At 31.7% G+C, this 14,386-nt stretch overlaps 1 protein-coding gene across 1 annotated transcript; it reads right to left on the bottom strand.

Moving 5' to 3' along the window:
• Positions 1-12,097: 12,097 nt before the first annotated feature.
• Positions 12,098-14,108, bottom strand: LOC149547175 (G-type lectin S-receptor-like serine/threonine-protein kinase LECRK4). Its single transcript, XM_089794706.1, has one exon. The coding sequence runs from the start codon at positions 14,098-14,100 to the stop codon at positions 12,388-12,390; it is 1,713 nt and encodes a 570-aa protein (XP_089650832.1). The 5' UTR covers positions 14,101-14,108; the 3' UTR covers positions 12,098-12,387.
• Positions 14,109-14,386: the final 278 nt, after the last annotated feature.

Genomic DNA, 14,386 nt, shown 5'->3' on the forward strand with positions numbered 1-14,386 from the left:
TCCTTTAGTCAACACATATCTTATTTACTGCTTAGACGTGTCTAAATTTTTTAATCATATGAACTTTTCTCTAGTATGATAGGGTAACTTTAAAGTAAAGTTATCATAAATTCCTATTATTATGAAGTTATTCCTTTAGAACCATATATGACATGTAAACTATTATGGCTAAGTGGTTGGATTTATTCTAAAAGATTGCCTTATTTGAGTTCCTTAAGTAGCCTTAGAGTGAACACGTATTTTTTTCTCTAGTTCAAATTTTAATAAATTTTCACTAGTTGAATGCCTTGACATAAACTTTAAATTTGAATTACTGTACTCCTCTAAATGCTTAAATCCATGACATGGTGTTCTATAGTCTAGTGGACAAGACAAAAAAGAGGACTTGTAAGAGAAATATCTAGGAAAAAGTAAGAAAACATGAAGTGTATCCTATCAATGATTAAGTTTTCCCAATCTTAACATCCTTTCCATGCACAAATGATATAGAAAAAGAATTAAATCCATTATTTTAACTGATGGGCATTAATTTTTCTTCTAATACGATGCTAAAAATCCCAATGCTAACTAGGAATGTCTCTTTTAGATTGAGACTCATGTATTTTTTTGAAATTTTGGCATCGCATTAGTTTGGCATTAGTTAATCACTTCTTGGTAGTTATATTTATATACATTGATTTGTCATTTAAGTGGGACTATTAGGTGGCTAAATCACATTAAAAATTAATTCTCTTTCAAGTAGCCTGAGATGCTTTCTAATATTATAGCTATTGAAAGTGATAAATAACTTGTTATTGTATGTCCTCCTCTCTATTTTGAAACCTCATATTTTATGAATTCTAACTTAGTAAGTTCATGTATATCATTATTACTATATATGACTATATATAAAAAAAACAATTATTTCTTTAAATTCTCCAAATATACATGTCACGGTTTGGTACCTCTAGTCTATTGACATTCTCTCTAGTCTAAAAAATATTTATAAAATGCATGATTCTAATTTATTTTTATACAATTTGGTTTAAAAACTCTATCTTTTACATTCTTGAAAAAATAGGAAATGAAACATCTTATTCTTATATTATTCTAATCATTGGGTTTGGGCCCTCTCTAGCTTTATTTAATCAGTGAATCTTATCCTCATAGTTTTTATTTAGGTACTTTCTCAAAAAAAAAAAAGACACCTTGGAGTAAGATCGACAACTACGTTCTTAGGAATAACTACTATAAATATATTGTAGTGTCCTAGTGATGGAAACTTTGATCTCAACTTTCCTACAATCTTTTATTCAAATTCTACTATCCTTGTTCTCTAGATGAATCATTATTTCTTGCAATTATGTAATACCTTGCCAGGGAACCCAAAAGAAATTGAGCTATTATGTCACTAAGTTTGCTAAACATTTTTTTGAAAGATTTAAACAAGAAGAGATAAAATAGTGGAAGCATACATACACAAGCAATATACTAACAATTACATCACTCAAAGGTTCCATGATGTTGAATCATATACATAAGATTTATTAGGATTAAATTTGGTAAATGAGAAATTCCACATCCTAGGATAACCATAAGTACATAAAAAAATGATATAATATCCAAGTACATAAGATGCCACATGGCACAACCAGAATGCAAAATCATTCTCTGTACAAGTCATGGTGTATGAAATGCTAAAAGAATATACATCAAGATAAGATACAACATCTCATAGGATCTCAAATAATCAAGGTGCAATAAATCAAACTATTACCATAGACCAAAATCACAAGATCAGAAGAATAGAATAACTGCACAAATACATCTAGCATTGACATCTAGTTGTCAAATTTCAATGTTATAAGAAACACTACCACTGGATCTCATGGAACCTAAATGGCCCACTCCCACAGTATCGAAGAGATAATCTCAAGTCCCAAATAGATAACAATCCAAAATTCATAACAAGATTCTAGGTCAAGGAATCTTGATAGCAATCTATCTCAAAGGTACCAAGTACACATGTAACGTCTAATCCCAAAGGAAACAAAGACATGTAGGAAACCTAATATGCATGTGAAAAAGCATAATCACATGAGCCAACTCTAAAGTTACCTTGACACCCTCTCTAGACTTCACCCCCTAGTGACTCTATGTGGCATTATTATCCTTTCTTATAGATAAGGAATACTAACAAGGTAAGGTCGCAGATAAGCATACTTGAGCTACTCCTATCCTAGCTTGTACTAGCACTCAAGGCATGGGCAGGGTAAAACACACTCTCTTGTTATTTCATTTTAAACCCTTTAAAGAAATGTTATCACTTATTAATACCACTTACAATGGGTTACCCATGCAACGTCTTTAGGGCTCCGACTTCCATTGCAAGCCACTTCCCAGCATAAACATAGATAACTTACCATATGCTCATTAAAGTATAACTTATAAAATCACAATATTCACCTCAATTCTATACAAGAAACTAAAAAGCACCAAAAGATAACTGATTAAAATCTCATAGGTTCCACCAAGAAAATCATACTATTCACCACAGTCATATACAAGCAACTGGAAAGCACTATCAAATAACTAATCAAAACCTCATCACAAAAATATGTGAATGCACCACAATAGTTGGGAATAAAATATTGACCAAATAATATAAATAATGTCATCATAGATCAAATACTTCCCAAGCCTCTGGTATGCATACCTAAACTGGTCAAAATTAGGTTTAACCCAAACCCCAATACAAAATAAAACATAACATCACTTCACATAGTTAAGAAAGTGTAGTTACATAGCTTATCTAGTTTGTAAACATTATTTCAAAAAAAATTGATTCACAATAAGGTTTTCAAGATTTCATTTTTAAACTATCACATTTGCTAAGGTTTTTCGAGTACACAAGTATTTCAAGTAACCAATCAATCCATTAAAACACATTAGTACATAAAACTATTTTCATATAAAATCAAATATTTTTACATTATACTCTAAGTTTATTAAATTTTCTCTTAATTATTACAATTATCAAATTTTAATGAATATATTAATAATAAACCATATAAAAAAATTTATTAATTAAATACTATTAAAATATAATAATAGTTATTAAATTAATAATTTTATTATTATTAAATTATTAATTATAATAACTATAAAATTCATTTTTAAAAATAACATTTATTAAATATTAATAATATTATATATATATATATATATATATATATATATATATATATATCAATTTATAAGAAAATAAAATAACATTCATAAATTTTTTAAGCCCAATGAGTTGCTCACATGTTGTGTGAGGCTGCTAAGTAGCGCTTGCCACTACCAAGGTAGCATGAGTTGCCACTAGCAGCACTCACAGTTGCCACAGTAGCATCAACACATGCTTGCAACACTAGATCTGATAGGTTAGTAATTGTGACAATTAAATTCATCCAATTAAAATATTGTATTCTCTATAGACATTTCAATGATGAAATATTATAACAATTCGAAACAATGGTTTCAACCAAAATTGGTCTTTGAAACAAGATCCACAACAAGCATGAAAATGATAGGAAACATTCGAAGCAATCTACTATGATAATCTCAAACAAAATTCCTACCTCGATCTAATGCTAACTAGATGAGCACTCAAAGATTATGAGAATTCCCATTTCTCAAAATCCTTTTCAAAATTAGCTTCTCCAAACCTATTTGTGGAGAAATGAGCTCTAATTTCCTAATAAATAATTTTCTTGTCTCAGGGTTTCAATTTTACGAACATGCAAAAGTGGTTTCTTTTTATTATTTTAATTTGTTTTAATTTCATGTGCATACTTTTTCTATTTTAATTATAATAAGGTTTATTTAAATTGTTCTTACTTGTATTTATTAAAATAAGACATATTTAGAAATCATATTTATTCATTTAACTAATAATAATATTTAGAACACATTATTATGAAACTTCTAAATTAATTATTATTAAATTAAATTAATATAATTACGCCAAATTTGGACTTTTAATTAGATCTTTTAAATTTAATTCTTCTATCAAGTAATTTCTCAATTAATTAAATGTAATTAAAAATTGATTTTTCTTTATAATTTTTTTGTCAAATTCAATCATTTAATAATATCTTTATTTGATTTAATGATAACTGAAAATCACAACAGATTCACAAACTCTATAAGAAAACTCATCTAAAAGACAAATTACAATTTCAAATTAAGGTTCAAAATCTTTAATTCACGTCACTTGACAAATTTAGAAAGTTAAATAACTCAGAAACTTTTCCTATATTGTAGAAAAATTGGCTCAAGGTTAGGATTTGGACTTGGCAACTATCTCCCCTCTTTACCATTGAGATACTATGATAGGGCATGCTCATCCTGGGAATTTATGAAAGTCAATGCCTGGTACCTATAATCTGCATAAAAGTTGAACATGTACATATGCTTATAAATTTAAACTAAATAGGAAATGGCATGGAGTTGTACACCATGTAGATCATGATAGCAGGTAACTATGACTCCCTCCTTGAACCACATCAATATGTGTGAGTGTGTGTGTGTGTGGGTGCACACACACGCGCGCACACACACACACACACACACACACACACCCTAACATTACTCTTGATATTGCCATATTCCTTATTTTATCTCTCTACCTTTCCCTTTCTCCTTGTATAAATTGAGGAAATTCTTCTATATATTGTGGACTCTATCCTCTTATATATTGAGCCATCTCTTCTTCAACTTATATCTTCCTCATTCCCATGATACAACATCTCTCTATTGTTTGTGCATTGATCTCTTGTCAACTACTTTTTTATATATTTGGATGTCTCCCTATTCACTCTCTCCTCTTTGTTTCTATTTTTATATCGCTACTGTATATTTTTATATCTCTGTCCAATCCTCATCTATATACATACAAACATACATGCATGCATTAATTGATAGATATGTACCTACACATACATGCATAGACGTGTGTGCCATTTTCCTTTCCTAGCTACATATTTGCATATTTTTCCTTTCATCTATCTCTCTATATCTATCAAGTGTTTTATCTTCATCTCTCTTTATATATCATTCTCTCATTGCCTGCCATTCTCTCCATATACATTTTATCTTTCCCATTTCTATTTGATCATCTTCCTTTTATTTCTCTTCATATATTTAATCTTCTCAGTCCTGATCTCCATCTCATCTCTATCCCCTAACTCTATCTTTGTGTCCCTCTTGCCATCCCTCTCTTCCTGTGAGGCCTCACCCCGACCCTTCATAGCCTTAGTTGTTACTTTATCATTTTGATACTCACAACTCGAGATGTCGAGACATTATCAGATACTTGAAGATATTATATTATTTTATGTTGTGTGATGTTACCTTTAGATATTTAAGTTTGTCATTTAATGCTTTATGAACATGTATGTTGACGAATAAGTAAATGCAGGATTAACACTTTGATTAAGAGATTTTTATGATTAAGAATATGAGTAGGAAGAGAGAAACCCTAATTGATTTGGAAGATTTATGTTTTAACTTATGTGACTTCCTGATACGTATATACATATGTGCATGTGATTTTTTTTGGGACTACTGATGTATGCAATGAGTGTGTAACATATTTTAGCCGAGAAACCCGATGGAGGAATAGAATTGATCCCTATGTGCCATTCATGGAAACCATGTTGTTCGTATCTTATTTTATTGTGAGATGTGTGAATGTGTCCTTCCGTAATCAGTAAATGTTAATGTTTCATAATTGTGTTCTTATAGTGTCACTTGACACTCGTGAAATTGTTTACATTTTTCAGCGTGCTAGTTAGGGTTAGCTATGTAACCTTTGGACCTAGGTCAGATTCAGTTAGTGTCTTATTTTCTAATTTGGTTCTTAATTGAGTTTAGTCACCCTTAATCTAGATTAGTGCTTAATCTGCATTTTTAGAGTTGTTAGATGATCCTAATTAATTCCTAGCTTTTGTTTGGTTCCAAACCTATTCCTAAGGCTTTAAAACATGAAATGTTTATACCCAAAGGGTATGGGTATGGGTTGGGGGTCTTTTCCAACCACTAAGCCCCTTTTATTGACTTTTGAGGTCACTCAAAAAGTTTCTTTTTGCCTTTGTGCGAAAATTGACTATGACTACCATGAGTTGCCTCACCTTACCTCCACTTATTGTTTAACCATAGTGTGGGTTGAGTTAGGAGCTTCTAGATTTGTAGCTAGGTGGGTGAAGTTATTGCCTTGGTGGTGGTTGAGTTTGAGGCTTATTTAGAGGCCCTTCTTGGAGTAGTAGAGGTTGTTACCCAATCTCTATTTTTAGAGAGGACTCTTGGAAGATTGAAGCAAGGAAGGGGAAAGCTCTACTCAAAACTTGTTCTTTTTCCATTACCTCTTTGTGAAGGTAGAAAATTTTCATCTCTCTTGTTCAGATTTCATTATTGTTTCATGTGTATGCTACCTTGTTATTTTTTGAATGCTTGTATGTTTGTGGGTATGTTGGGAAGATTTGAAAACCATGTTTTTTGAATGTTTTCTTTTCTTGTTTATGTTTGAATTTTGAGATTTTCTTGCATGGGTGTTTTGGTATTACTCACCCTTGTATAGGGTAGAAGTGACCAATTTTAAGAAGGGTCTTTTTAGTTGGACTCCAACCAGTGTAGAGTCTCTTCTTAGGATGAGAAGAGGGAGAGAGGGTAGGGTGTTATGAGCCCCTACCTGTCAGCACAAACCTCATATGAGTATGGCATGTTAAAATGGAAGAACGAAAGTTCTTAGTTTATAGCCTCGATTGGGCATCTATTTTGGTGTTGTGCTTGACTTCTCTTGTTGGAAGAATCCACCTTTCCCTAGTATTGATTCATTGTGAATCCTATTGTGATAACCTTGTATGAATATGCATGTTTGAATTGTTTCTTGGTCATGCTTGTTGTCACCTGATCAGATTATGTTCTCTCTACGGTTCTTAGAAATGTGTTGCAGAAATTGTTATGGAACCCCTGATGAGGGTCATGAAGGAAATTCAATTAAATTTTTGTAATTTTGGATTGAAATCCTATGTAATTTGTATTTTAAACTTTGTTGTAATGGCAACAAAGCCAGGTTTTCTTCCTGGTTCTTTCCTGGCTGAGCCTTTGAATCAGGTTTGCCAATAAAAATGGTGATTGAGTATATTTGTTTATCATGAGATTTAATCGTAAAAATTTCAATTATATGGATGCACATCAAAAATAGGATGGAAATGATGTTGATTCAATTAGGAAAATTTCAAGTTTTCTTATATGTTGGAAACGAAAATTTTATTATGAATGAAAGGTTAGCTTTTGTGATTATTGGAATCAAATAAATTTTTGCATTGTAGTTAAATGATTATCTAAATCTCTTGGCTTATCTATTTGCAAGTAGTTCTTTTCAATGTTCAAAAAAAATTAAAAAAATAATCCCCCCCTTGGTTATCAAATCAACAGAAAATTTTATATTTAGGAAAATTTGACAAAAAAAAAAGTGTTTCAAGAGAGTAAAAACTCTCCGTCTTTTGTATTGGAAAAAGAATTGTTACCATTTTGGTAACAGAGAATCTAAAAGATTCTCTCATTATCCCTTTTTCTTTATTGAAAATTTTCATTTAAAATTAAAAACAATAATAAAATAACCATAAAAAAAAAAAAAGAGAAGAAGAAAATATATACTAAATATCCTATTCTTACCTAATAAACTTTATAACTTAATGCATTAACCCTTAGTCTTTATCTACCCCTGCATAAACTCCTAGGTGCCAACTCATAGTATGGGGTTTGCAAGAGTTTGTTTTCATTATCAATATCTCCACCCAGGGTGACATCACCACCGTACCCTTCTCCTTTTGAAAGTTGAGTGCTCACCTTTGTTTATCATTATGGTGGTCTTAAAAACAAAGTGGGCTGCTTTTTTTTTTTTTTCAAAATTGGGGGCTTGCGTTTTTTGCTTGGGCGGCCCCTTGGTCCTCACCCGTGACATGATGGGTGGGGGGGGACAATGCTGACGCAGGGTTAGCATGGAGGGACAACGCCCAGGCCTAGGGAGAACTAGGGTGTAGGGAGAGTAGGGGTGTAGGGGTAGTGTTAGGTGTAGGTTAGTAATAGGTTTTAGTTTGTGTTAGTATAAATTTTGCATGATATAAAATAAGTTTAGAATATGTCTTATAGGTAGTTGCTTTTGTTAAATTGTTAATACTTTTTATTAGTTAAGTTTAAATGTAGTTTAATTTGTTAGTGATAGGTGTTAGTTTGTTTTTGTAGTTAGTTTAAATTTATTTAAATGGTAAGTTATTTTTAAATTTAGCATGTAGTTATAAGTTAGTTTAAATTAATTTAGTTTAAATTAAGTTAATTTAAGTTAGTTTAATTTAATAAAGTTTTAAGTTAGTGTTTATTATGTTTTATATATTAAAATGTTTTTTTTAAAGTAGTTGTTATTTTAGATTTTTGTAAAAAGTAAGTGTAGTTAGATATTATTTAATTAAATTAGTATGTTATAAAGTTGTATAGTAGTGTTGGTTTTAATAGTATAAATTAGTATAAATTAGTTTCATTTTGAGTTAGTAATTTTAATAGTTAGAGATTAGTATTAGTTATTAATGCCATTAGACATTAGAGAAGATTAGTCAGTTTAAACGTTATGATGCTTAGTTAATATGTTTGAACCCAACTAATTTAAAATAAAGTTTACTTAAACCTTAATTAATAGTTTTGATTGACGTTGATTTTAGTAGTTAGTTATTTTAAAGTTTAGAAATGTTTTAATGATTTATAGATTTAAATTAAAATGTGATTTGAAAAACTTCTAAATAATGTTTAATTACGAAATTATCATCACATTAATTAGTAAGTTCTTTTGAATTCAAAAGATTCAAAGAGTTTAACTTATCTTTACTTTATTTTGGAACCAGCTTTAAAAAAGTTAACTGTATTGTTAATTAAATAATGAACAAGTGTCGATAACAATTTGATAGCAAGATTTTAAAATTTTTAAACAATTTTATTCCTTCTCATGGTTAAATCTTAGATGAATTGTAGTGAACCTTCACTTCTGTTGCAAGCTATTGTAGTGAAAAATTGTGTTCTTGCCCTCGTAGTTTGGGCATGACACTTCCTCTCCGCTATTCTATATGTCCCCCTTTATGTCCTTATGCCTCTCACTGTCTCCTTCTATTCTTTAAGAAACAAAACATAATCTTGTTGTCAATGCAACTTGATTATCTATTTAATTTATATGTTTCCTTTTATTAGAGGAATAATGTAAGTAGAGGAATAGCCAATTTTAAGCTATTACTTTTATTAAGACTCTTTTTTTCTAATACAAGATTACTACATAGTCTACCAATTGACCTCATATATGACACAAATGTATACAAAATACTTGTAAATTGCTTTGCACTCTTATTGGAACAAACTCATTAGATAGCAATGCGCAAATTACTAGTTAAATTAAACACAGTTTAATTATTTAACATTAAAAGGACGCTGCTTAGGAAATAAACGTCGCCAAGTTAAGCTCAATACCTTGTCTAGAAAGGGGTAATGCGTGTAAAAATTTCTTTTAAATTTTGGCAGTCAATTTTCCTTTCCTTGAATAGAGATTTGACATTAAAAGAAAAAAAAGAGAGGAGCGAGTGTAGTGATCGCAAAGCAATCTCAGGATACGTAGACTGTACGATAAAAGAAATCTCCATCTGATTATTTTGACATTGACTAAAATCGAAAATATTAAAAACGCCAGGATAGATGTGGAATGAGTGAAATGGGCTCAGCCGCTCACTCAATTGACTACCGACTAATCATCTTTTGCGTTTACCGGAAAATATGAATCTTGGAATCGTGTTCCGACTTTGAACAACTTTTTTTTGTATCCTTCGCATTAAAATAGAGGGAAATCAAATCTGACGATTAACATACTCAAAAGTCGTCCAATTTAATTGTCAGTGAAACCCATCAATTAAATGAAAGTCCGCATCCTATAACTGCTACCCGACGACTTACACCATTGTTTATACGACACCCAAACTGCCCCATTTTCTACATAAAGATTCTAGAGAAATTAGGGAAAACAAAGCAAAGCGAATAAGATTGTTAGAGAGCTTGCCTGTAACACGGAAGCTAATTTAACAAATATGAGGATAATTTTTTAAAGAAAAAATAAGATTAGAGAAAGTAAGTCAATTTTAACATATAATATTTTTAATCTAGAAGTCAACTCTTAATATTATGTTTGAGTCATTTCTGCTTCCATGATTGATTTCAATGTCAGAGAAGCCTAAGTGAAGATAGACAATACAATGAAATCACTTACTTGTTCATATATATATGAAAATGTGATTAGTATAGTTATAATTTTTTTTAAAGTAATGATGTGATGAAAAGATATATATCAAGAAAAGAATGTAAACTCCAACAATATTTAGATCATTCAAAACATAAATGATGTAAACAATTTATTAAATTAAAAAGAAAGTTAAAATGAAAATATAATCACTAAAAATTAGCCAGAAGTATATAATTCATTTTTAATAAATAATAGTAGTTATAATTTATAGTATAAATATCTATAAAAATAAATGTTTATTAGGTACAAATTAATTGAAGATTGAAAAATATTATAGATTTTAAAGTTTTTTCTAATAGTTTGAATTAGACAAACTATTTAATTAGGGTACTACAAGTGAACTATGATATAAGAAAAGAAACATCTAAACATATAGAAATAAAACATGTCAACTAATATAAGAAATGAAGTTGAAGTGTGGGGAAGCAAAATCATGAACCATAAAATATATGGTGAAATGAAAGTGGCAATTGCAATATATATGAGTAGAGTAAATGGATCAAAGTGTGAATATTTTAGAAAAAAAATTGAATAGTCAAGCAGTATTATAAGATAGACAATAAAATAAAATATTCTCATTAGCGTGTGAAATAAACCACATAATGCATGTAGAAGGCCACGTATGCCAACATGCAACCATAAATCAACCTTTGCACCATTCTAAACCTAACTAAGAGTAATGCAACTTAGCTATCCTCAAGGGTCCTTATATCGGTTTTTATTTCATCCATTGAACCCTTTAGTGGATGATGTGTTTATTAAAGAAGGTATGTTTTACAAATAATGTGGATTATTTCTTTAACTGTAATTCATCACCTTTTACAATTCAAATACATAGAGACTACCTTATGAGAACTTATTTATGCATTTTTTTCAATAATGGAGAGCTTTTAGAAAAATAGTAACTTGATCTTCTAAAGCAATATTGTAAGTTTTAAGGTTAAATGGTAATTAATATTTTGTATGATAGACTTTTCTCAAACTTCCTTCTATATAACGATTTGCATCACATTTCTATATAGTATCTCATTATTTTTCTACATACAATATCACATTTACATCGTCTACTTTTATTATATTTAGTTACTTATATTTTTCTCATTTTCCTCTAACAATGGAATCTCAAAGATTGAATATTGGTCTCAATAGAAACATAGGTTTCTCTCTCAATGTGAGACCTAAAAGATAGAGATATCTCCAAGAATTTTAGCCACTTTTTGAATCAAAATGTGTGCATTAATCCAATTCCACACATAATTTATAGATGTCACCAACTCAATGATAAATGGAAGATGAAAAATTGAATGGAAATGCATACAATATTATTTTACTAATGAGAAACTACAAAATATTAGATATTATTTAATATTATATAAATGATTATTTTTTTCCCATCTCTAACTAAAAATATATAAAATATATATTTGAATAAATAAGTTCCATGACGAAAAGTGATAACAATAATACATTTATCATTTAGTCTTAATTTTATACCCTATTAATTTTTCCCATACAGGATGGATTTTTACATTTCAAAACATATTATTCTAAAGATACAATCAAATAGATAATTGAAGTGGATATATTTCCCCAATGTGCTAAAGTGTATACATGAAATTAGGTTTTCTTGGTATTAAGATTTGGAAGATATGGTAAAATTAAGAGCAGTAGTAATATCTTTGTGACTTTATGAAAATAATCAAAACATTCTCAATACAAAACAATACTGAATGTTGATCCTTCTGTCTTTTATACTCTGGGGTCAGCCCCCTTTCTTTTACTGGCTATCTAATACTTCAAAAGCAATATTGAGTGTTCTCCTTATAGCAAATAATTACATCATTATTGTATATGTTCGTTGGGGCAATGCTCTACAGTTATCCATGTACTTCAAGATAGAGAAGATGTTCTGTGATTACATCATTGTTCAACCCATTTGGCCCTCTCTTATAATCCTAGAGACGGATGAAGTGAAAGAAGGGTTGGAGACAGCAGACAGTTGAGCTCAAGGCATGTGTTCAGTTTTGATCTTACGAATAAGAGCCCGGATCAGGGGGTGCTATAACATCAACAACCCCTTCGAGCATCTGAACTACTTTTCTCATTGATGGTCTGAGACGGTAATCTTGTTGGATGCACCAAAGCCCCACCAACACCATTCTTTCCAGCTGTGTTGCGTCAATACCTCTGCAGTCTTGATGCTCCATTAACATTCCAAGCTTCCCACATTTGTAGCAATCGTAGAGCAGATCAGACAAAACCATTTCATTTTCCGAGGCCTCCGATTCAAACATCTTCCTGCAGCAACTAGTTTCCAAAAGCATCACCCCGAAGCTATAAACGTCGACCTTCACAGTAACTCCAATATTTCTTTTCCACTCGGGTGCTATGTAACCAACAGTGCCACGAGCAAGAGTATATGTCCTTGTTTGTTCTTCGCCAATCAATTTGGAAATTCCAAAGTCTGCAATCTTAGCATGGTAATTTTCGTCCAGCAGGATGTTTTGGGGTTTTATATCACAATGAATTATAGGGTTTGTGCATTCCTCATGCAAATAGAGAATCCCTCTTGCAGTTCCCAGCCCAATTTGAAAGCGTAAATCCCAGTCAAGGCATCTTGCCGCCGTAAATAAAACTCTGTCCAGAGATCCATTGGGCATGTACTCGTACACCAACATCCTGTGCAAGCCCTCATGACAAAAACCATAGAGTTTAACCAGATTCTTATGATGGCTTGCCCCGATGATAGTCATCTCTGTTCTGAACTCCTTTTCCACGTTTCGTTGGGCTTCAAAGAGCTGCTTATCAAGCTTCTTCACAGCAATCAATTTTCTATCAGATAAAACACCTTTGTATACCTTACCAAAGGCGCCTCTTCCTATCTGTTCCTTGAAGCCACTAGTTGCAGCGTCTATCTCTTGAAAACTAAATGCTCTCAATCCTACCTGGTCAAATTTCTGATGCTCTTGGAAGGCTTTCAACTTGGGTCTGCATGTGTACAACCAAATTAGTGACAAAATTGCCGCGAACACAAAAGAGGAACTTATTAGGGTTATGCCAATAACTATTAGCGCCTTCCCCTTCTCCTTCCCCTCCTTTCTTTGCTTAATTGACCGCGTTGAAGGAGGCATCCCCTTTTCCCGGTTTCCTTCCTTAGGCGGTGTAGAAGGTAGAGGCGTTGGAGAAAGGGGCACAGGAGCAGCAGACACAGGAGGAGCGGCCACTGGAGGAGGAGCAGCCATTGGAGGAACAGCCACCGTAGGAACAGGTGCGGGAGACAAGGGGACGGCGGCCTTGAAGACTTTAACAAAAGCAATACTAGTATCATCTGCTTGGCCTTTTAGCACAGGCATCGACTTCTTCCAACACTTTTGCCGATTACCGTTGTAGATAACAACTGTACAAACGCAATCTTCCATGCACGCATCCAAGCATCCGGTACCGTTTATGTTTATGATGGTCTCATAATCATTACCAGGCCAGTTTATTCTCTCAAACTGCTCCATTTTTAAGCCACTAGTATTGCAGCTTAGTTGTTGCAATAGATTCGGATGACACCCCTTTGTGTGATTACTGTAATCCAGAAAGTGGAATCCAGGAAGACATGTGCATGTACCATTTGAAAATGGATAGCTGTTCATCCCACACACCAAACTGTCTTCTTGCTGATAACCCATCATGGCGATGGACAAGAGCAGATAAATGAGATATATGAGAGGGAGGAACGAATGTGTAAAACCCATGATTGGAGTCAGAGAAATGGCAATACAAGGAATGAAAAGGAAAGTTTGTGTTTATGAACTGAAACGACTCTTTCTCATAGATTTTTATCTGAGGGCAGGTACTGTTCAAAAGCATTTGACAAAGTCTATCTCCGTGTTTTGAAAAAAATAAAATTAATTGAAGTGTACACTATAAAATCAAGGTTGACAATTTCGTTTCCTAATCACTTCTGTTTTTAGAATTATGGCTGTTATTCTCTTTGAAAATGTTTTCCCCTATTCCTCGAAACATCTGAGGATGTCTTCA

The sequence above is a fragment of the Cupressus sempervirens genome, chromosome 7 (assembly GCF_028749045.1).
Source record: "Cupressus sempervirens isolate cs-2001-9-10 chromosome 7, ASM2874904v1, whole genome shotgun sequence".
Taxonomy (NCBI): Eukaryota; Viridiplantae; Streptophyta; class Pinopsida; order Cupressales; family Cupressaceae; genus Cupressus; species Cupressus sempervirens.